The sequence below is a fragment of the Vulpes vulpes genome, chromosome 7 (assembly GCF_048418805.1).
Source record: "Vulpes vulpes isolate BD-2025 chromosome 7, VulVul3, whole genome shotgun sequence".
Classification (NCBI taxonomy): Eukaryota; Metazoa; Chordata; class Mammalia; order Carnivora; family Canidae; genus Vulpes; species Vulpes vulpes.
The window spans coordinates 30,705,388-30,729,486 of NC_132786.1; the positions used below are offsets into that span (position 1 = coordinate 30,705,388).

Consider the following 24,099-nt stretch of genomic DNA (forward strand, 5'->3'; position numbering starts at 1 on the left):
TAATCTTAAGATTTATACAGAACCAGAAAAAGACTCCAAATAGCCAGAGGAATGTTGAAAAAGAAAACCAAAGCTGAGGGCATCACAATGCTTGACTTGAAACTGTATTACAAAGCTATGAACATCAAGACAATATGGTACTGGCACAACAACAAATACATAGATCAATGGAACAGAACAGAGTACCCAGAAATGGGCCCTTAACTCTATGGCCCATTAATCATTGACAAAGCAGGAAATAATATCCAATGGAAAAACGACAATCTCTTCAATAAATGGTGCTGGGAAAATTGGACAGTCACATGCAGAAGAATGAAAGTAGACCATTCTCTTACACCATACATAAAGATAAATTCAAAATGGCTGAAAAACCTAAATGTGAGACAGCAATCCATCAAAATCCTAGAGGAGAACACAGGCAACAACCTTTTTGAACTTCACCATCACAACTTCTGGTAAGACACATCTCTAAAGGCAAGGGAAAGAAAAGCAAAAATGAACTATTAGTACTTCATCAAGACAAAAAAAGTTTGGAGGAGGGGCAAGATGGCGGAAGAGTAGGTTCCCAAGTCACCTGTCCCCACCAAACTACCTAGATAACCTTCAAATCATCCTGAAAATCTACGAATTCAGCCTGAGATTTAAAGAGAGACCAGCTGGAACGCTACAGTGAGAAGAGTTCGCGCTTCTATCGAGGTAGGAAGATGGGAAAAAAAGAAATAAAGAAACAAAAGGCGTCCAAGGGGGAGGGGCCCCACGAGGAGCCGGGCTAAGGCCGGGGTGAGTGTCCCCAGGACAGGAGAGCCCCGTCCCGGAGAAGCAGGAGCTGCACCAATCTTTCCGGGTGGAAAGGTGCCCGCAGGGAGTTGGAGCAAGACCCCAGGAGGGCGGGGATGCCCTCGGGCTCCCTGGAACCCCAACCTGCGCACCCAGGAGAGTGCGCCGAGCTCCCTAAAGGGCTGCAGCACGCTTGGCTGGACCCGGAGAAGCTCAGAGGGGCTCGGGCGGAGGCTCGGCGGAGGGGGCTCTGCGGCTCCGGGAGCAGCTCGGAGGGGCTCGGGCAGCGGCTCCACGGAGGGGGCTGCGCAGCCGGATCGCGAATCCAACAGCGCAGGTCCCAGAGCACTGGGCGCCGGGACACAGCCCAGGACCCGACCTTCCCCCTGGACAGGCAGAGGCCGGGAGGGCCCAGGACAGCAAGGACGCTCCTGCCCCGAGCTGAGCAGATCAGCGGCCCCGCCCCGGAGCATCCAGGCCCTGCAGACGGAGAGCCCCGGAGTTACTGCGGGGGCTGAATCCAGGGCTCCAGAGCTGGCCCCGCCACTGGGGTTGTTTCTCCTGGGGCCTCACGGGATAAGCAACCCCCACTGGCAGGGGGCAGAGCAGCTCCCCCAAGTACTAACACCTGAAAATCACAACAGGCCCCTACCCCAGAAGACCAACTAGATGGAGAAGTTCCAGGGGAAGTCAAGGGACTTAAAGTATACAGAATCAAAAGATATTCCCTGTGGTTTTTTTTTTCTTTTCTTTTCTTTTCTTTTTTTTTTCTTTTTGATTTCTGTTTGCTTCCCCCACCCATTTTTTCCCTTTCTTTTTCTTTCTCTTTTTTCTTTTTTTCTTTTTCTCTTTTCTTTCCTTCTTTCGCTCCTCTCTTTTTCTCCTTTTCCCAATACAACTTGTTTTTGGCCACTCTGCACTGAGCAAAATGACTAGAAGGAAAACCTCACCTCAAAAGAAAGAAAGAGAAACAGTCCTCTCTCCCACAGAGTTACAAAATCTGGATTACAATTCAATGTCAGAAAGCCAATTCAGAAGCACTATTATACAGCTACTGGTGGCTCTAGAAAAAAGCATAAAGAGTTACAAAATCTGGATTACAATTCAATGTCAGAAAGCCAATTCAGAAGCACTATTATACAGCTACTGGTGGCTCTAGAAAAAGCTACATCCCCTAAGGGGGAAATACATCGCAATACAAGCATCCATCCAGACTCAAGAGACTTCATGACTGCAGAACTTAGATCCAATCAGGCAGAAATTAAAAATCAATTGAATGAGAAACAATCCAAACTAGAAGTCCTAACGACAAAGGTGAATGAGGTGGAAGAACGAGTGAGTGACATAGAAGACAAGTTTATGGCAAAGAGGGAAACTGAGGAAAAAAGAGACGAACAAAAGACCATGAAGATAGATTAAGGGAAATAAACGACAGCCTGAGGAAGAAAAACCTATGTTCAATTGTGGTTCCCGAGGGCGCCAAAAGGGACAGAGGGCCAGAATATGTATTTGAACAAATCATAGCTGAAAACTTTCCTAATCTGGAAAGGGAAACAGACATTCAGATCCAGGAAATAGAGAAATCCCCCCCTAAAATCAATAAAAACCATTCAACACCTCGACATTTAAGAGTGAAGCTTGCAAATTCTAAAGATAAAGAGAAGATCCTTAAAGCAGCAAGAGACAAGAAATCCCTGACTGTTATGGGGAGGAGTATTATGGTAACAGCAGACCTCTCCACAGAGACCTGGCAGGCCAGAAAGGACTGGCAGGATATATTTAGGGTCCTAAGTGAGAAGAACATGCAACCAAGAATACTTTATCCAGCAAGGCTCTCATTCAAAATGGAAGGAGAGATAAAGAGCTTCCAAGACAGGCAGGAACTGAAAGAATATGTGACCTCCAAACCACCTCTGCAAGAAATTTTAAGGGGGACTCTTAAAATTCCCCTTTAAGAAGTTCAGTGGAACAATCCACAAAAACAAAGATTGAATAGATATCATGATGATACTAAACTCATATCTTTCAATAGTAACTCTGAACGTGAATGGGATTAATGACCCCATCAAAAGGCGCAGGGTTTCAGACTGGATAAAAAAGCAGGACCCATCTATTTGCTGTCTACAAGAGACTCGTTTTAGACAGAAGGACACCTACAACCTGAAAATAAAAGGTTGGAGAACCATTTACCATTCAAATGGTCCTCAAAAGAAAGCAGGGGTAGCCATCCTTATATCAGATAAACTAAAATTTACCCCGAAGACTGTAGTGAGAGATGAAGAGGGACATTATATCATACTTAAAGGATCTATCCAACAAGAGGACTTAACAGTCATCAATGTAATGCCCCGAATGTGGGAGCTGCCAAATATTTAAATCAATTAATAACCAAAGTAAAGAAATACTTAGATAATAATACACTTATACTCGGTGACTTCAATCTAGCTCTTTCTACCCTTGATAGGTCTTCTAAGCACAACATCTCCAAAGAAACGAGAGCTTTAAATGATACGCTGGACCAGATGGATTTCACAGATATCTACAGAACTTTACATCCAAACTCAACTGAATACACATTCTTCTCAAGTGCACATGGAGCTTTCTCCAGAATAGACCACATACTGGGTCACAAATAGGGTCTGATCCAATACCAAAAGATTGGGGTCATCCCCTGCATATTTTCAGACCATAATGCCTTGAAATTAGAACTAAATCACAACAAGAAGTTTGGAAGGACCTCAAACACGTGGAGGTTAAGGACCATCCTGCTAAAAGATGAAAGGGTCAACCAGGAAATTAAGGAAGAATTAAAAAGATTCATGGAAACTAATGAGAATGAAGATACAACCGTTCAAAATCTTTGGGATGCAGCAAAAGCCACATCCCCTAAGGGGGAAATACATCGCAATACAAGCATCCATTCAAAAACTGGAAAGAACTCAAATACAAAAGCTAATCTTACACCTAAAGGAGCTAGAGAAAAAACAGCAAATAGATCCTACACCCAGCAGAAAAAGAGAGTTAATTAAGATTCGAGCAGAACTCAGTGAAATCAAGACCAGAAGAACTGTGGAACAGATCAACAAAAACAGGAGTTGGTTCTTTGAAAGAATTAATAAGACAGATAAATCATTAGCCAGCCTTATTAAAAAGAAGAGAGAGAAGACTCAAATTAATAAAATCATGAATGAGAAAGGAGAGATCACTACCAACACCAAGGAAATACAAACAACTTTAAAAACATATTATGAACAGCTATACACCAATAAATTAGGCAATCTAGAAGAAATGGACACATTCCTGGAAAGACACAAACTACCAAAACTGGAACAGAAAGAAATAGAAAACCTGAACAGGCCAATAACCAGGGAGGAAATTGAAGCAGTCATCAAAAACCTCCCAAGACACAAAAGTCCAGGGCCAGATGGCTTCCCAGGGGAATTCTATCAAACGTTTAAAGAAGAAACCATACCTATTCTACTAAAGCTGTTTGGAAAGATAGAAAGAGATGGAATACTTCCAAATTCGTTCTATGAGGCCAGCATCACCTTAATTCCAAAACCAGCCAAAGACCCACCAAAAAGGAGAATTATAGACCAATATCCCTGATGAACATGGATACAAAAATTCTCAACAAGATACTAGCCAATAGGATCCAACAGTACATTAAGAAAATTATTCACCATGACCAAGTAGGATTTATCCCTGGGACACAGGCTGGTTCAACACTCGTAAAACAATCAATGTGATTCATCATATCAGCAAGAGAAAAACCAAGAACCATATGATCCTTTCATTAGATGCAGAAAAAGCATTTGACAAAATACAGCATCCATTCCTGATGAAAACTCTTCAGAGTGTAGGGATAGAGGGAACATTCCTCAACATCTTAAAAGCCATCTACAAAAAGCCCACAGCAAATATCATTCTCAATGGGGAAGCACTGGGAGCCTTTCCCCTAAGAGCAGGAACAAGACAGGGATGTCCACTCTCACCACTGCTATTCAACATAGTACTGGAAGTCCTCGCCTCAGCAATCAGACAACAAAAAGACATTAAAGGCATTCAAATTGGCAAAGAAGAATTCAAACTCTCCCTCTTCGCCGATGACATGATACTCTACATAGAAAACCCAAAAGCCTCCACCCCAAGATTGCTAGAACTCATACAGCAATTTGGTAGCGTGGCAGGATACAAAATCAATGCCCAGAAATCAATGGCATTTCTATACACTAACAATGAGACTGAAGAAAGAGCAATTAAGGAGTCAATCCCATTTACAATTGCACCCAAAAGCATAAGATACCTAGGAATAAACCTAACCAAAGAGGTAAAGGATCTGTATCCTAAAAACTATAGAACACTTCTGAAAGAACTTGAGGAAGACACAAAGAGATGGAAAAATATTACATGCTCATGGATTGGCAGAATTAATATTGTGAAAATGTCAATGTTACCCAGGGCAATTTCCACATTTAATGCAATCCCTATCAAAATACCATGGACTTTCTTCAGAGAGTTAGAACAAATTATTTTAAGATTTGTGTGGTATCAGAAAAGACCCCGAATAGCCAGGTCATCAAGACAGTGTGGTACTGGCACAAAAACAGACACATAGGTCAATGGAACAGAATAGAGAACCCAGAACTGGACCCTGAACTTTATGGTCAACTAATATTCTATAAAGGAGGAAAGACTATCCACTGGAAGAAAGACAGTCTCTTCAATAAATGGTGCTGGGAAAATTGGACATCCACATGCAGAAGAATGAAACTAGACCACTCTCTTTCACCATACACAAGGATAAACTCAAAATGGATGAAAGATCTAAATGTGAGACAAGATTCCATCAAAATCCTCAAGGAGAACACAGGCAACACCCTTTTTGAACTGGGCCACAGTAACTTCTTGCAAGAGACATCCACGAAGGCAAAAGAAACAAAAGCAAAAATGAACTATTGGGACTTCATCAAGATAAGAAGCTTTTGCACAGCAAAGGATACAGTCAACAAAACTCAAAGACAACCTACAGAATGGGAGAAGATATTTGCAAATGACCTATCAGATAAAGGGCTAGTTTCCAAGATCTATAAAGAACTTATTAAAAACACCAAAGAAACAAACAATCCAATCATGAAATGGGCAAAAGACATGAAGAGAAATCTCACAGAGGAAGACATAGACATGGCCAACACGCACATGAGAAAATGCTCTGCATCACTTGCCATCAGGGAAATACAAATCACAACCACAATGAGATACCACCTCACACCAGTGAGAATGGGGAAAATTAACAAGGCAGGAAACCACAAATGTTGGAGAGGATGTGGAGAAAAAGGAACCCTCTTACACTGTTGGTGGGAATGTGAAATGGTGCAGCCACTCTGGAAAACTGTGTGGAGGTTCCTCAAAGAGTTAAAAATAGACCTGCCCTACGACCCAGCAATTGCACTGTTGGGGATTTACCCCAAAGATTCAGATGCAATGGAACACCAGGACACCTGCACCCCGATGTTTCTAGCAGCAGTGTCCACAATAGCCAAACTGTGGAAGGAGCCTCAGTGTCCATCAAAAGATGAATGGATAAAGAAGATGCGGTTTATGTATACAATGGAATATTACTCAGCCATTAGAAATGACAAATACCCACCATTTGCTTCGACGTGGATGGAACTGGAGGGTATTGTGCTGAGTGAAGTAAGTCAATCGGAGAAGGACAAACATTCTTTGGTCTCATTCATTTGGGGAATATAAATAATAGTGAAAGGGAATATAAGGGAAGGGAGAAGAAATGGGTGGGAAATATCAGAAAGGGAGACAGAGCATAGAGACTCCTAACTCTGGGAGGTGAACTAGGGGTGGTGGAAGGGAAGGAGGATGGGGGGTGGGGGTGAATGGGTGATGGGCACTGGGGGGGGGCACTTGACAGGATGAGCACTGGGTCTTATTCTGTATGTTGGTAAATTGGACACCAATAAAAAATAAATTTATCAAAACAAAAAGACAAAAAAGTTTTCTGCACAGCAAAGGAAACAGCTCACAGAAGATATTTGCAATGACATATCAGATAAAGAGCTAGTATCCAAGATCTATAAAGAATTTATCACACTCAACACCCAAGAAACAATCCAGTCAAGAAATGGGCAAAAGACATGAACAAACATTTCTTCAAAGAAGATCTACACATGGCCAACAGGCACATGAAAAAATGCTCCACATCACTTGCCATCAGGAAATAACAAATCAAAACCACAATGAGATATCACTTTACACAGGTGAGAATGGTTAAAATTAATATGACAGGAAACAACAAATGACAGCAAGGATGTGGAGAAGGGATGTGCAAGCTGGTATGCCACTCTGGAAAACAGTCTAGAGATTCCTCAAAGAGTTAAAAATAGAGCTACCTATGACCCAGCAATTGCACTACTGGGTATTTATCCCAAAGATACAGATGTAGTGAAATGATGGGACACCTGCACCTCAATGTTCATAGCAAGAATGTCCACAATAGCCAAACTGTGGAAGGAGCTGAGATAGCTGAAACGTCTTTCAACAGATGAATGGATAAAGAAGATGTATAGAAGTATAGATGTAAAGATGTATAGATGTAAAGAAGATATATATAGAGATATATATATATGTGAGTGTATATATATATATCTACATACACACACACACACACACACATACACACACACACACACACAATAGAATATTAGTCATCAGAAAGGATGAATACCTACCATTTGCTTCAATATGGATGAAACTCTAGGGTATTATGCTAAGTGAAATAAGTCAATCAGAGAAAGACAATAATCATATGATTTCACTCATATGTGGAATATAAGAAATAATATAAAGCACTATAAGGGAAGTAGGGGAAACTGAATGGGGAAAAATTAGAGAGGAAGACAAACTATGAGAGACTCTTAAATCTGGGAAACAAACTGAGGGTTGCTGAAGGGGAGGTGAGTGGGTGGATGGGGTAACTGAGTGACAGGCATTAAGGAGGGCAGTGATGTGATGAGCATTAGGTATTAAAGTACATGTTGGCAAACTGAATTTAAATTTTAAAAATTTAATTTTTTCAAAAGAATTTTTTAAGAAGTACTGAGTAACGGAGCCCTTTCCTACTCATTCTATGAGTTCAGAATTGCCTTGATGCTTAAATCAGAAAATATCTCAAGAAAAAAAACTGATTGCAAATACAATTCCCTTGTGCTGTAATTCCAACAAAATATTAGCAAATTAAATCTAGCAATATATATACAGAATTACCCAAGTGAAGCTAATGTCAGAATGCATGGTTGGGTTAATATTTAAAAACCAATGAATAAAATATACTCTATTAATTCTTAAAAGGATAAAACTCATTTGATTAGTTCGTAGACACAAAAATAAGACATAGGACAAAATACAACACTAATTCTTGATTTGAGACACTCGTCTATCTAGAAATAGAAAAGAAGTTCCTCAACATGAGAAGACCATCTGTTTACCAAAAATGTTTGTCTAACATTATATTTTAGTGGTGAAAGTCAGAAAGCTTTCCCTTCCAAAATAAAAATAAAGATCATTTTCAACATTTCTAATCAACACTAGATCCAAAGTAAATTCACAAAAGTCAATTGTACTTTCTATACCAGCAATATGTAAACTATAGAAAAACTAGATGAATTAAAGAAGAGCTAGAGATATACACCATGTATCATTTGGCAGACTCAATTTTAATAAAAAAAGTAATTCTCCCCAAATTGATGTATGAATACCACACAATTCCAAAGTCCTTACACTCACATGCTGATTCTCCAATTTATACAGAAATACAAAAATCTCAGAAAAGTAAAACTACCTTGGAAAAATATGCAAAGTTGGATGATTTACGCTACCTGTTTTCAAGATTTACTGTGAAAATACATTAATATTTTAAACACATTAAAACAGTAGAGATTTGGCATAAGTATGTTTACATAAATAAACAGAAAAGAATCCAGGGATAGACACAAATATATAGTAATTTATTTTCATATGAATGCTAAGGTGGTACAATGGTGAAAAGACAGTCATTTTAACAAATACTGCTAGAAAAATTTGATATTCAAATGGGACATAATGAACCTCAACAAAATCTTCCCAAACACAAAAATACACTCAAATGGATCACGGACTAAATGCGAGTGATAATTGCAAAACTTCTCATAGAAAACATAGGAGAAAATATTCATGACCCTGAGTAGACACAGATTTCTTAGGACACAAAAATCATGAAAAAAGTGGTCTTCATAAAAAATTTTAAAATGCCTGCTATTCAAAGATGTTAAGCAACCAAATATTATTCAGTCATAAAAAAAACACAATAAAATCCTGACATTTGTGACAATATGGATGGACTTAGAGGGTATAATGCTAAATGAAATACATCAATCAGAGAAAGACAAATACCAAATGATCTCACTCAAATGTGCAATTTGAGAAACAAATTAACAAAAACAACAAAATGACACACAAAAAATAGAGAAAAATATGTTGGTTGATACAGGGAAGCAGGCAGAGGAATGAAGACAACAGATTAAAAGGATTAATAGTACACTTATTTTGACGAAAATCAAGAAATGCAGAGAACTGTTGAATCATTTTGCTGTGTACCTGAAACTACTATAGCACTGTATGTTAATATATTTTAAAAGAAAGAAATTGAGAGCAAAGGAAGGGAGTGACTGAGGGAGGAACACAGAAAGGGAGGAACAAAGAAAGGAAGGAAGAAGAAAAGACAGGAAGAAGAATTAAGAGGGAGGACTTGTTCTACCAAATGGCAAAACATAATAGAAAGGCATAGTGATTAAAACAGTGTGACATGGATACAAGTATATTCAGACCGATATATGTATCACACCCTAATATTATTTCCACCTACCTTGTAATCAAGGAAATGTATAGTATCTGCAGTATGGCTGCAAATACTGAACTGTCTAAAAGTACCACAACCTGGACCTTTTACATTCACTATATTTTCAGAGCTTCACTACCAAGTGAATAATTAAAATCACCATATGTTCAGACTGTAATATAATAGCCTTCCCTTACCATATTACTGATTCTATTGTGAAATAATACTCTAAAGGTACTTGATGGTTGACTGACCCATTAATCTCCAATAAAACATTTATAACATTTCCAAAGGTTAAAGCACAGGTTTGGAAAGATCTTATATATTTAGTTTAGAACACAAGAGTTCATTTTAGACTCCTGTTTTTCCCATCAGCAATAATTTCTGGGAGTACATTTTATACTTGTTCAAAATCCTTCAAACTGTTAACTATATAGTATATTCTTATATGTATTTCAAACTTGATGTCACTTAGTATAAATACTCTGCACGATACTCAGTCATTTTTAGATATGTAACATTTATGACAAAGAGATGAGCTTAAACAATAAATTCATTAATTAACTTTCCTATTTATCAGACTTACTTCCTCAGTACCACAGTCACACACTTCACCTTCCTCCACTCTGCCATTGCCACAGATTGATGTTGGAGCTGTCTGCATTTGTGGCTTATTCTGAAGACATTTGGCACCCATATTTGAAATGAAATTTTCAAAGTCACTCAAACTGCAACTGCTAAAAGTCTTCACACCACTTGATCGCCTAGAGATGAATCCATACAATGTCATTGGCAGTACACTTCTGAAAGCACAACTCTATATAAATTAATTTCAAAATGTTAAATTTAATAGGTAACAATAAATGTTTATAACCAGTGCTTGGGGGTCAAAATTATTCATGAGTCGGTCATGTAATTTTAATCACTAGAATACATGACATGTACTCATTCAAATAAAATTAAATACAATTCAATAGTAAAAATCAAACAAGTGATTAGAAAATAGGCACAGACTTGAATAGATAGTTCATTATTTAAAATAATGACCAACAGAAAAATGAAAAGGTGTTCAATATCATCAAGGAATTGCAAATCAAAACCACAATAAGATATCACTGCACACCTGTTACGATGACTATAATCGTTAAAAGAAGATCAGATTTGGCAAGGATATGGAGAAATGAGAATCCTTGGTACACTGTTGGCAGGAATGTAAATTGGGGAATTTTCACTGTGGAAAACAGTAGAAGCATTCTTCACAAAATTAAAATAGAACTACCATATGATCCTGCAATCCTACTTCTGAGTATATATCTGAAATAAATAAAATCAGGATCTCAATGAGATATCTGCACTCCCATGTTCATTGCAGCATTACTCACAGCAGCAGAGATATACAAGCAATATAAATGTCCATTAACAGATGAATGGATTTTTAAAATATGGTATATACATGCAATGAATATTATTCAGCCTTAAAAAAAGGTAATCCTGCCATATGCAACAACATGGATGAACAATGAGGACATTGTGCTAAGTGAAATAAGCCAGTTAACAGGGGACAAATACTGCATGATCTCACATATATATCTCAGATGGATGCAGAATTTGCACCATGTACAATGGTGGTTGCCAGGGGCTAGGAGTAGGTAGAAATGGGGAGTTAGTTATTCAATGGGCATAAAGCTTCAGTTATTCAATATGAGTACACTTTAGAAATCTGCTGTACAACATAGTAACTATAGTTAACAATCATGTGTTGCATATTTAAAATTTTAAGAGAATTCCTATTACCTGCTCCTACCACAATAAAAAAAAATAAGAATAGATAACTTTATCCTTATATGCATTACAAACTACATATACCTAAGAGAAAATTTTATTTCTGGGCATGACTGTAAGTAAATTATTGTGTATAGAGAAAAATATTTACATATGTATAAAATGCCTTTTGCCTAGAAATGGAGAAAATGCTGTATCTATTTATGTCAACTCTCAGATATAGATCAACAATTCTTCAAATTTCTCTTCTATTCCCTCAGTCTTTTCCCTGATCATTATAAAATTAAGAATAAATAAATAAATAAATAAATAAATAAAAATTAAAAAAATAAAAAAAAAAGAATCACTCCCTTTGAAAGTTTGAATCTTTTCTATTTCAATGTGTTTTCAGTATTTGTTCACAGGTTTGTACTATATATATATATATAATGTACTATATATACTATATATATATATATATATACTATATATATACTACATATTATATGATAGATGATTCATTAAGTAGTAAGTGTTTGAGGCAGGAACTTTATCATCTTTATTGTTGATATTACTTATTACAAGCACAGTACTTAGCAAACAATTTTTTATTGATTCTTCATAATAACAAAAAACTTTAAAGATTTATTTATTTATTCATGAGAGACAGAGAGAGAGAGAGGCAGAGACATAGGCAGAAGGAGATGTAGACTCCTCATAGGGACTCCGATGTGAGACTTGATCCCGGATCCTGGGATCAGGCCCTGAACCGAAGGTAAATAAATGCTCAACCGCTAAGCCACCCAGTGGTTTTTTTTAACCCAGTGGATACTGTACTTAGTCCTGAGCTTTTTCACAGATCTCAGAGAAATGGTATATTAATCAGCATTTTATATCATTATGTCCACATACCACTAATAAAGATAACTTCACAGAATATTTCCCTGAGTTACTTTTAATATGTAGTAAAAGTCTATCAGACAAGGAGGAAATTGACATTTATTGAGCACCTATTATTAGCCAGATATTTTATATACTTGAAAATTTAATCCTCACTACACATCAGGGATGTATAGTCACCAACTTTCTCTAGAAATTGAGCTAAAGTTCAGAAAAGCTAAAACCTCACAAAATTCATTCAGTTTGTAAATCAGCAGGATCAGCATTCACACACAGTTGTTTAAGACTACAAGTTCAGGTATTTTTTACCCCAAAATTCTTCTTTGAATATTACATAGTAAAATATTTACTATTAAATATTAATATATTTTTTACTATAAACCATAAGCTTTGATCATCTTAAAAACGAAATTGAAAGGTGTGGAAAATTTTAATTGAAAACTATATTTTGGCTCTGGAAATGATTTTTAGTCAACTACATGTAATCTCTTTTTGCTCCCTAAAGCAGCAGTTCTTAAGAACACATGTTCCCAAAGATTACTTGTAATTAGTTATATGGAGGTTTTTTTCCATTTATTTTGTTGCAATTTTACACTTTGAATTCTAATGCTATATTAGCTTGGTTCCCAAATTGTTTTATAAAAGCTTACCCAGCCTAAGTTCTGGGTTCAGAGACGGAAAAATTAAGTGATAGAAAAAAGTAAAGGTATTTTCCCATTGGAAATGGAAAATGCTCTCTACCATTTTTTTTTTTTTTTTAGGTTAAGCCTAGCACTTGACAGCATTTTGAAAAAAAGTTTATCTTCTCCACTACTTCATTTTCCATTTTCCTTTCAGAGCCTTTCTCTCTTCTACATTTTCCCCCCTAAATTCCATGTTCTCATTATTCTTGTTATCTCTTCCTAGGTTTTCCCTACTCCTTAAATAAGAGATAACAGCACAATGATAAATAACTTTGATGTAACTTTATTATTTACGTCCTCACAAATAATGTATAATATACAAGGTAGCTATCATGATCTCATTTTTTCAGATGAGAAAACTAAGAGAAAAAGTAACAAACAAGTGGAAGATTCTAAAGTCCATGTTCCCCTCAATGTATTTCATTCTGAAAAATGGTATATCTTCCTCTTTAAGAAAAAAAGAGAGAGATTTTATTTATTTATTCATGAGACAGAGAGAGAGAGGCAGGGACATAGGCAGGAGAAGCAGGCTCCCTGCAGGGAGCCTGATGCCAGACTCAATCCTGGGACCCCAGGATCATGCCCTGAGCCAAAAGCAGACAGTCAACCACTGAGCCACCCAGGAGTCCCGTATACCCTCTTTTTCAATCAAACTTCCATACTTTAATGAAATTGGTTTTAGCAAGGAATGAAAAAAGCAATATTAATAAAATAATTCAATTTCATTAAATAACTGATAACCTCATGTTCCTTCCAAATATTTTTGCCTTGTTGTAAAATGATGCAGCCAGACAGGAGAGCAAATAAATCTTGCCTTGAGTTTTCCCTAGCTTTCTACATTAATAGCTCTTGCCATGTTCTATGCCCCTTTCCTCTATCCACTTTTGAATTCATTTGTGTGTGCAGACTATCCTAAAAGTGAGAGTTTAAGACACAAGCAACCCACATATAAAAAGCAGATATAAATTAAAGCATCAAAATAATATACTGTAGGATTGCTGAATTATTAGAATTTTGTTCAAATGTATGCTAATGTTCTCTTGCTACATGCTACAAGTTAGTTCTAATGATTAACTGTCTTCTATACGAAGTCAGTATGGAGGGACACCTGAGTGGCTCAGCAGTTAAGCACCTGCCTTCAGCCCAGGGCATGATCCTGGAGTCCCAGGATCAAGTCCCAAATCAAGCTCCCTGCATGGAGCCTGCTTCTCTCCCTGCCTATGTCTCTGCCTCTCTCTCTTTCTGTGTCTCTCATGAATAAATAAATAAAATCTTAAAAAGAAAAAAAAAGCATCAGTATGGAATACAGAAAATAACAAAGCTCTGGGTTAGAAAAATTTGTTAACTAGTACCAACACTGTGACTTAGGAGGTTTTAAATGAAGTTATTTAACTCTCAGTTTTCTCATCTACAAAACAGGGATAACAATACCTATCCACTTCATAGGACTGTTGTGAGGATTAAATATTTTTTTAAAAGAGCCTAATTGAACTCTCTCTAGCTTATTTTAGGTGCCCAATAAATCATCGGTAACATTACTGACAACAGGTAAGGTTTGGCCATTAACTAACTATATATCCAATATAGAGTCATTTAGGCTTACTGTACTCCAGAGACTTTAAAAGACACACACATTAAATGGAAATAATAATATTTTCTTACCTACAGGCATCCTTTAAAAATTACATAAAATCATGTATGAGATATATTGTGGAAATACAAAATTTTGTAAAAGTAAGGTAACGCTTCCCCCTATACACAAGAGTTTTATAAGAAATTAAGAATATGTATAAAACATTTTAAATATTATAAAGCACCAGACAAATCTAAAAGTTTATTAACACAGATTCTAAAGCCAGAATGCCTGGGTTCAAAATTCAGGTTTACTACAAACTAGCTACCTGATCATTGATAATTATCTTTTGTGTAACAATTTCTAATCTATACAAATGGAAATTATGAGACTTCCATACAGAGATATTGTGAAAGTCAAGTGAGTTAATACATGAAATTGTTTGGGAAGAATTCTAACACATAGTAAATATAAGGTATATATGATATTATTTTTTTCCATTTGTTTTTATTGAACTTTGATTGGCCAACATATAGTATAACACCCAGTGCTTATCCCATCAAGTACCCTCCTCAGTGATTGTCACCCAGTTACCCAATCCTCCACGAACCTCCCCTTCCACAACCCATTGTTCGTTTTCCCAGAGTTAGGAGTCTTTCATGGTTTGTCTCCCTAATTTTTCCAACTCAGTCCCCTCCTTTCCCTTATAATCCATTTCACTATTTCTTATATACCCATATGAGTGAAACCACATGATGATTGTCCTTCTGTGGCTGACTTACTTCACTCAGCATAATACCCTCCAGTTCCACCCATGTTGAAGCAAATCTTGGGTATTCATCCTTTCTGATGGCTGAGTAATATTTCAGTGTGTGTGTGTGTGTGTGTGTGTGTGTGTGTGTGTATCACATCTTCTTTATCCATTCATCTGTCAAAGGACACTGTGGCTCCTTCCACAGTTTGGCTATTGTGGACATTGCTGCTATGAACATTGGGGTACAGGTGTCCTGGCCTTCCACTACATCTATATCTTTGGGGTAAAAATACCCACTAGCACAATTGCTAGGTCATAGGGTAGCTCTATTTTTAACTCTTTGAGGAACCTCCACACAGTTTTCCAGAGTGGCTGCACCATTTCACATTCCCACCAACAGTGCAAGAGGGTCCCCCTTTCTCCACATCCTCTCCAACGTTTGTTGTTTCTTGTCTTGTTAATTTTCACCATTCTCACTGGTGTGAGGTGGTATCTCATTGTGGCTTTGATTGTATTTCCCTAACAGCAAGTGATGTAAGGCATTTTCTCATGTGCTTGTTGGCCATGTCTATGTCTTCTTTAGTGAAATTTCTATTCATGTCTTTTGCCTATTTCATGATTGGATTGTTTGTTTCTTTGCTGTTGAGTTTAATAAGTTCTTTATAAATCTAGGATACTAGCCCTTTATCTGATATGTCATTTGCAAATATCTTCACCCATTCTGTAAGTTATCTTTTGGTTTTGTTGACTGTTTATTTTGCTGTGCAGAAGCTTTTTATCCTGATTAAGACCCAATAGTTCATTTTTGCTGTTCTTTCCCTTGCCTTCATGATGTATTTTGCATGAAGTTACTGTGGCCAAGTTCAAAAAGGTTGTTGCCTGTGTTCTCTAGGATTTTGATGGATTCTTGTCTAACATTTAAATCTTTCATCCATTTTGAGTTTATCTTTGTGTATGATGTAAGAGAATGATCTAGTTTCATTTTTCTACATGTGGCTGTATAATTTTCCCAACACCATTTATTGAAGAGACTTTCTTTTTTCTAGTGGATAGTCTTTCCTGCTTTGTCAAATATTAGCTGACCATATAGTTGAGGGCCCATTTCTGGTTCTCTGTTCCACTGATCTATGTGTCTATTTTTGTGCCAGTACCACACTGTCCTGATGATTACTGCCTTGTAATACAGCTTGAAACCTGGCATTGTGATGCCCCCAGCACTGGTTTTCTATTTCAACACTCCTCTGGCTATTTGTGGTCTTTTCTGATTCCATACAAAACTTAAGATTATTTGTTCCAATTTTTTGAAGAAGGTCCATGGTATTTTGATAGGGCTTGCACTGAATGTGTAAATTGCCCTGGGTAGCACTGACATTTTCACAGTATTTATTCTTTCAATCCATAAGCAGGGAATGTTTTCCCATCTCTTTGTGTCTTCCTCAATTTCTTTCAGAAGTGTTCTGCAGTTTTTATTCCTAGGTATCTTATGCTTTGGGGTGCAATTATAAATGGGATTGACTCCTTAATTTCTCTTTCTTCAGTCTCATTTTTAGTATACAGAAATGCCACTGATTTCTGGGCATTGATTTTGTCCTGCCACATTGCGGAATTGCTGTATGAGTTCTAGCAATCTTCAGGTAGAATATTTTGGATTTTCTATATACAGTACTACATCATCTGTGAAGAGGGAGGGTTTGACTTCTTCTTTGCCAATTTGAATGCCTTTTATTTCTTTTTGTTTTCTGATTGTTGAGGCTAGGACTTCTAGTACTATGTTGAATAGCAGTGGTGAGAGTGGACATGCCTGTTGTGTTTCTGATCTTAGGGGAAAGGCTCTCAGTTTTTCCCCATTGAGAATGATATTTGCTGTGGGCTTTTCGTAAATGACTTTTAAGATATTGAGGAATGTTCCCGCTATCTCTACACTTTGAAGAGTTTTAATCAGGAATGGATGCTGTATTTTGTCAAATGCTTTCTCTGTGTCTATTGAGAAGATCATATGGTTCTTGTTTTTTCTCTTGTTGATGAGATCTATCACATTGATTGTTTTATGAATGCTGAACTGCCCTTGCATCCCAGGAATAAACCCCACTTGGTCATGGTGAATAATCTTCTTAATGTACTGCTGGATCCTATTAGCTAGTATCTTGGTGAGAATTTTTGCATCTGTGTTCGTGAGGGATGTTGGTCTATAATTATTTTTGGTGGGGTCTTTCTCTGGTTTTGGAATAAAGGTAATGCTGGCTTCATAAAATGAATGTGGAAGTATTCTCTCCCTTTCTATCCTTTGAAACAGTTTTAGTAGAATAGGTATTATTTCTTCTTAAATGTATGACAGAATTCCACTGGGAAGACATCTGGCCCTGGACTTTTGTGTCTTGGGAGGTTTTTGATGACTGCTTCAATTTCCTCCCTGGCTATTGGCCTGTTCAGGTTTTCTATTTCTTCCTGTTCAAGTTTTGGTAATTTGTGGTTTCACAGAAATGCATCCATTTCTTCTAGATTGCCTAATTTGTTGGCATATAGCTGCTCATTACACATTTTTACAATTGTATTTCCTTGGTATTGGTTGTGATCTCTCCTCTTTCATTCATGATTTTATTAATTTGAGTCTTAATAAGGCTGGCTAGGGGTTTATCTATCTCATTATTCTTTCAAAGAACCAACTCCTGTTTTTGTTGATCTGTTCTACAGTTCTTCTAGTCTTTATTTCATTGAGTTCTGATCAAATCATTATTATCTCTCTTCTTCTGCTTGGTGGAGGTTTTAGTTGCTGTTCTTTCTCCAGTTCCTTTAGGTGTGAGGTTAGCTTGTGTATTTGAGTTTTTTCCAATATTTTGAGACATGCTTGTATTGCAATGTATTTCCCTCTTAGGACTGCTTTTGCTGTATCCCAGAGATTCTGAATGCTTGTATCTTCATTTTATTATTCAATTATTCAAGTTTCCATGAATCTTTTTAATTCTTCTCTAATTTCCTGGCTGACTCATTCATCTTTTAATAGGATGCTCTTTAACTTCCATGTGTTTGAGTTTCTTCCGAATTTCTTCTTGAGATTGAGTTCTAGTTTCAAAGCATTTGGTCTGAAAATATGCAGGGGACAATTCCAATCTTTTGCTATCAGTTGAGACCAGTATGTGGTCTATTCTGGAGAAAGTTCCATGTGCCTTGAGAAGAATGTGTATTCAATTGCATTCAGATGGAAAGTTCTGTATATATCTGTGAAATCTATGTGGTCCAGTGGATCACTTAAGGCCTTTGTTTCTTTGGTGATGTTCTGCTTAGAAGACCTGTCATTTGCTGAAAGTGCCATGTTGATGTCTCCCACTATTATTATATTATTATCCAAGTCTCTCTCTACTTTGGTTATTAATTGATTGATATACTTGGCAGCTCCCATATTAGGGGCATAAATATTCACGACTATTAGGTCTTCTTGTTGGATGAACCCTTTAAGTATGATATAGTGTCCCTCTTCATCTCTTACTACAGTTTTGGGATAAACTTTAATTTATCTGATGTGAGGATTGCTACCCCAGCCTTCTTTTGAGGTCCATTTGAATGGTGGATGGTTCTCCACCCCTTCATTTTCAGGCTGGAGGTGTCCTTAGGTCTAAAATGAGTCCCTTATAGACAGCATATAGATGGGTCTTGCTCTTTTATCCAGTCTGATACTCTGGGGCTTTTGATGAGATCATTTGGCCCATTCGTGTTCAGAGCAACTATTGAAACATATGAATTTTGTGTCACTGTATTACCAGTTCATTCCGTTTTGTGGATTGTTTCTTTGCACTCCCTCTTTCTTTTATAGAGTCCCCCTTAATCTTTCTTGAAGAGCCAGTTTGGTGGTCACATATTCTTTCAGTTTCTGCCTGTCCTGGAAGCTCTTTATCTCTCCTTTGTTCTGAATGACAGCCTTGCTGGATAAAGTATTCTTGGCTGCAGTTTCTTTTCATTTATATCATGTATAAATCATGCCATTCTGTATATATCATGCCATTCCTTCTGGCCTGCCATGTCTCTGTGGAGAGGTCTGCTGTTAATCTGATATTTCTCCCCATATATATTAATAATCTCTTGTCTCATGCTGCTTTAAGAATTTTCTCTTTATCTTTGAAATTTGCAAGTTTCACTACTAAATGTCAAGGTGTTGAACAGTTTTTATTTTTTGGGGGGGGGGGGTCCTCTCTATCTTTTGGATCTGAATGCCTGTTTCCTTCCCCAGATTTGGGAAGTTCTCAGCTATGATTTGCTCAATTATACTTTGTGGTTCTCTCTCTCTCTCTCTCTCTCTCTCTCTCTCTCAGCTTCTTCTGGAATCCCAATCATATATTCTTCCTTCTCAAGTTATCATTTATTTCCCTAAGCCTTTCCTCATGAACTCTTAATTGTGTTTCTCTTTTTTCCTGTTTCCTTCTGTACTATCAACACGTCTTCTATGTCACTCTTCCACTTCATTAACCCTAGCAGTTAGAACATCCAGATTGGATTGCATCTCATTTAATCTATTTTTAATTTCAGTCTGATTAATCTCAATTCTGCAGTAACAAAGTGTTTAGAGTCTTTTATGCTTTTTTCCAGAGCCACCAGTAGCTTTATAATTGTACATCTGAATTTAATTTCTGACATTGTATTTAAATCCAAATTCTGACATTGTATTTAAATCCAAATTCTATAACTCTGTCAGAGACCAGAAAATAAAAGAAAGAGAATAGATCAAAATAAAACAAAAGGACCACTAAAGTAAAAAACAAATTTTGAAACAAAGTAGTGAAAATAAAAAAAGTGAGAAACCAAAAATAAAGAAAAGAGCAAAAAGTAAAAGAGGAAAAAGAGAAAAAAATAAAGTGGGAGGGATGGTGGTGGTGAGGAAGTGGTAGTGGAGAATGTGGTCTAAATGAGGTGTCCTAGAGGGTGATCCTCTTGGTTCTGAGTATATTTTGTTCTGTATGTTAGAAGGTGCTCAATCCCAAATTGATATAAACCAGCAATACTTATAGAAAGCCCCAACATTGACTACCAAAACACGTAAACAAGATAAAAGAGGGGGGCAGAATGGGAAGAGAGACTATAATCTCACAGAATAAACCAACATGGTGTTCCACTTTGTTCTGGGTATATGCTGGTCATGTTTTAGAAGGTACTAACTTCCACCATTGTAATACAAAATGAGGCAGAAAAAAACAAAAACCCATGTCTCATATATCTACCAAAATTAAACTGAATATGTTGAAAGGAATCCAGAAGTGAAAAGTATATCTAAGACATGTAATTGTACAAATATGAAAGTCAAAAAGGAAAAAAACCTTAAAAAATGAAGAGCTGGTAAAATATATTGTAGTTAAGGTGAGAAGAGAAAAAATATTGGAAATTTTTAGTCTGATAAAAAAAAAAAACAAGTTGTAATGGAAAAAGAAAAAAAAAAAAAAAGGATGCTCTAGTTCTATATACTAATTTCCCTCAGTCCTGGAGTTTCCAGCTCTGCTTGGTCAATAAACTTGTTCTTCCCCTGTTCTCCCAGCTGGTCTTCTGGGGGAGGGGCCTGCTGTCCTGATTCTCAGTTGTCTGTGCCTGGGTGGGGATGCCCTGCCCCTTGCCAGGTGCCAGGCTTAATATGAGCTGTTCATCCCATGAGTCCTTTGTTCCCTAAAGGCCCCACCTCACCCATTCACAAGGTGAAACAAAGAGGAAAAACAAATCTGGCAGCGGCCAGATCTCCAGCTCTAGAGTCGAGGTCCCCGTGAGTTAACTAACCGCAGCTCCCAGTTCACACTGACCTAGATGCTCCCAGGGGCAGGTGCTGGTGCACTGATCTGCACAGCTTGAGGGGGCGCACCCAGCAGCAGGAGAGTTCTCACTTTCCTGTGCCCTCCCCACTTCCACCTGTCCCAGGGGCAATGCAGGATTGCCAGATGTGCTCCATCTCTTAACCAATACTGGACCTCAGTTTGTGGTTAGCTTCCCCTTGGGGCCCCTCCTCTTATACTGACTCTGGGAATCTTGAGGCTTCACTGCCCCTCCTCTGATACTGCCCGATTTCCCTGCTAAGCACTTTTCTGTCAGGGAAAGCTCCAGTGCAGATTTTTAAAGCTCCCGTTTCTCCAGGGCTGAGTTTTCCTGCCCCAAAGGCTTTCCCAACTCTGCTTTAGCCCAGCTAGTCACGTTTCCCCTCCTCCACTTTATTCTTTTTTTTCTTTTTCTGCCTTCCTACCTTGTTAGAAGTGAAAACTTTTCTCTCTGTAGCATTCCAGCTGTTTTCTCTTTAAATCTCAGGTCAAATTTGTAGGTGTTCAGGATGTTTCGAAAATTATCTAGGTAAGTTAGTGGGATCAGGTGAGTTGAAGACTCCTACCCTTCTGCTATCTTGTCCCTCCCTCCCTATATATGATATTCTTATTATCATTAGTAGTGGATTCTGGGTGACCTACATGAAATATTTCATAGCATATTTGAAAATAACTGGCCAAATGGACAATAGTCACAGTTTTTTGTTTTTTGTTTTTTTCTTTTTTTGTCCCACACGGCCGCGCCCTTTCGGAGGAGGGCGAACAGCCAGTGTGGGTCCCAGGCTCAAGGCATAGGAGTCCTCCCCTCTGGGACTGAGCCTGTTAAAGAACCTAGAGTGGAGGAAGGCGGTGACCGCTTGCCTTTGGGGCGTACGGGGGGTGCGCCTGGGGCTTGGGGTGCACCGTTCTGGGGAAAACGGAAAACTTCAGCGCTGTCCCTGGGCGGAGATGGCTTTGGAGAGCCTGGGATCAGTAGAAGTGTCGGCGCCATGGGGTGGAACCTGGGCCCCCCACCCCATTTGAATTCTCAAATTCTTCATATATCTATATAAATTGTATATTTGATTTAATAAACATTATAACATATACTTTATTATATATTTAACTTAATAAAACTATATCTTATGTGTGTAAACATGTATATACATATAAAATATTGTTTTATATATACATTTAGATCTAATTTGTAATGAAATATGTATTTATATAAATATGTATGTTAGAGTTTGAGCTGTATGAAAAGAGCATATTTTCAAAAATTAATGCCTAATTTTCACTTTTGACTTTTCATTTTTCTTCAATTATGAATAGGTCACACTTAACACAGTCTTTTTGATGTGGTAAACAAAAGCAAAAGAAACAAATTAAACAAATTAAAAAACAAATTAACAAATTAAAATCTTACAGCTTGCAGCCCACTGATAGATCCCTGAAACATGCAGAGCATGATCTTCTTCAAGGAACTTGTGGCTGCCTTATTACCTTTATGTTCAAAAGCAACCTTATCTCCAGATCCCTTGGAGAATTGCGCTATCCCTCACCCTCACTAATTAAAAAGTTTACAATCCGTCACTCCTCACAATCCCAATATGGCTGTTTCTGCCCACAGGTCCTGTCCCATGAATAGGGAAGGGGTCTGGAAATAGATAGGAGGCCTCTGACTCCCCTTCTCAGGCTCTGGGACTATTCCTGACAGGTGGTAATGCTGACACAGAGCTGCACAAGAGATAAGGTGACAAACCAAGATGGCACAAGGATCTCAAGGCCAAAAGCTCCCCAATCAGTTCTCAATAAAAGACCCACTAAAAGTCCTCAATGGCAACCCATTCAGGATCCTTCTGAGTCTAGAGAGCTTTTTCTTTCCTTTCTGTTCTCTTAATAAACTTTCAATTCACTTCACCCTTTTGTGTCTGCAAGATTCATTCTTCAACTCCATGAGATAAGAACCCTGCAATCGTGTGACATCTTCGCACAAATAGAAAAATGTAGAACACTACATAAACCTGAGGGCAGGAGTTAAGATGGCAGAGGAGTAGGGGTCCCTAAGCTTGCCTCATCCCTCAAACACAGCTAAATTATCAAATTCAAAACACCAAGAAATAAATCTGAGGTCTGACAGAACAAAACTGCAAGTCTACAAGTAGAAAAGCAACCACCTTTGGAAGATAGGAGGTACAGAGAGTTGATGTGGGGGAAGATAATAATTGTGGGTACTGCAGAGGGGAGATAGTCCTGCTTGCAGGAACTACTACAAAAAATTATAAGCAGTAGAGCACAAAATCTGAAATTTGAGATGTTTAGCATTTCCAAAGTTGTGCCTGGCTTAAAGGTGCTTAGACGGAGAAGTAGGGCAGAAACCCAGGAGTGGACAGCGTGGTCTGAGGATTCATTCCCTGGGTTCTAAGAACAGGTGGCATGGGTGTGCTACACTATTTTCAGGCATAGGAGCAGGGTCTCTGGCAGAGGGCAGCGAGCCTAGGTGCCCACTCTCTGCTCCGAGTTGCCATAAACTCTGAACTGCTGCAGCAAGCATGCCTCCCCAGAGGATGAGTGCAGGTCCACACCAGAGGAGTCCCTAAAATTTGGAGCTTTGAAACCCAGTCACACACCAGAGATAAAATAGCTCAGACACAGGCAGGGTGAAGGCAGGGATCTGAGGGAAGCCAAGCACACAAGGCTGATTGTTCTTCTGTGAGGGCTTCCTAAAGAGTAGGGAGCATGGAATCTCAGCACTGGGGCTAGAGACTGGGGCAGGGGCAGCCATTTTCATTCTGTCCATGAGCTCTGAAAGCCTTCAGAGAGCAAAACAGAGCCACCTAGTGGAGGCCAGAGCTATACACACACACACACACACTCTGGAGAGGCATTCCCACTAGGGCAAGTCCACCTGAGAACCCCGGCAACAGGCTCCTCCCCAGAAAACCAACACACTTTGCAATCACCAAGTCTACTGATCATAGAGTGCTACAGAGCTTCAG

The 24,099-nt window shown here is 38.1% G+C and overlaps 1 protein-coding gene across 1 annotated transcript in view; it reads right to left on the bottom strand.

Moving 5' to 3' along the window:
• The window catches only part of LOC112916313 (disintegrin and metalloproteinase domain-containing protein 32), a 161,718-nt gene that overhangs the window by 78,830 nt on the left and 58,789 nt on the right, over nucleotides 1–24,099 (bottom strand). Inside the window, exon 11 of the mRNA XM_072763476.1 lies at nucleotides 10,254–10,431. Coding sequence (XP_072619577.1) covers nucleotides 10,254–10,431 — 178 coding nt within the window. The remainder of the gene's footprint in view (nucleotides 1–10,253; nucleotides 10,432–24,099) is intronic.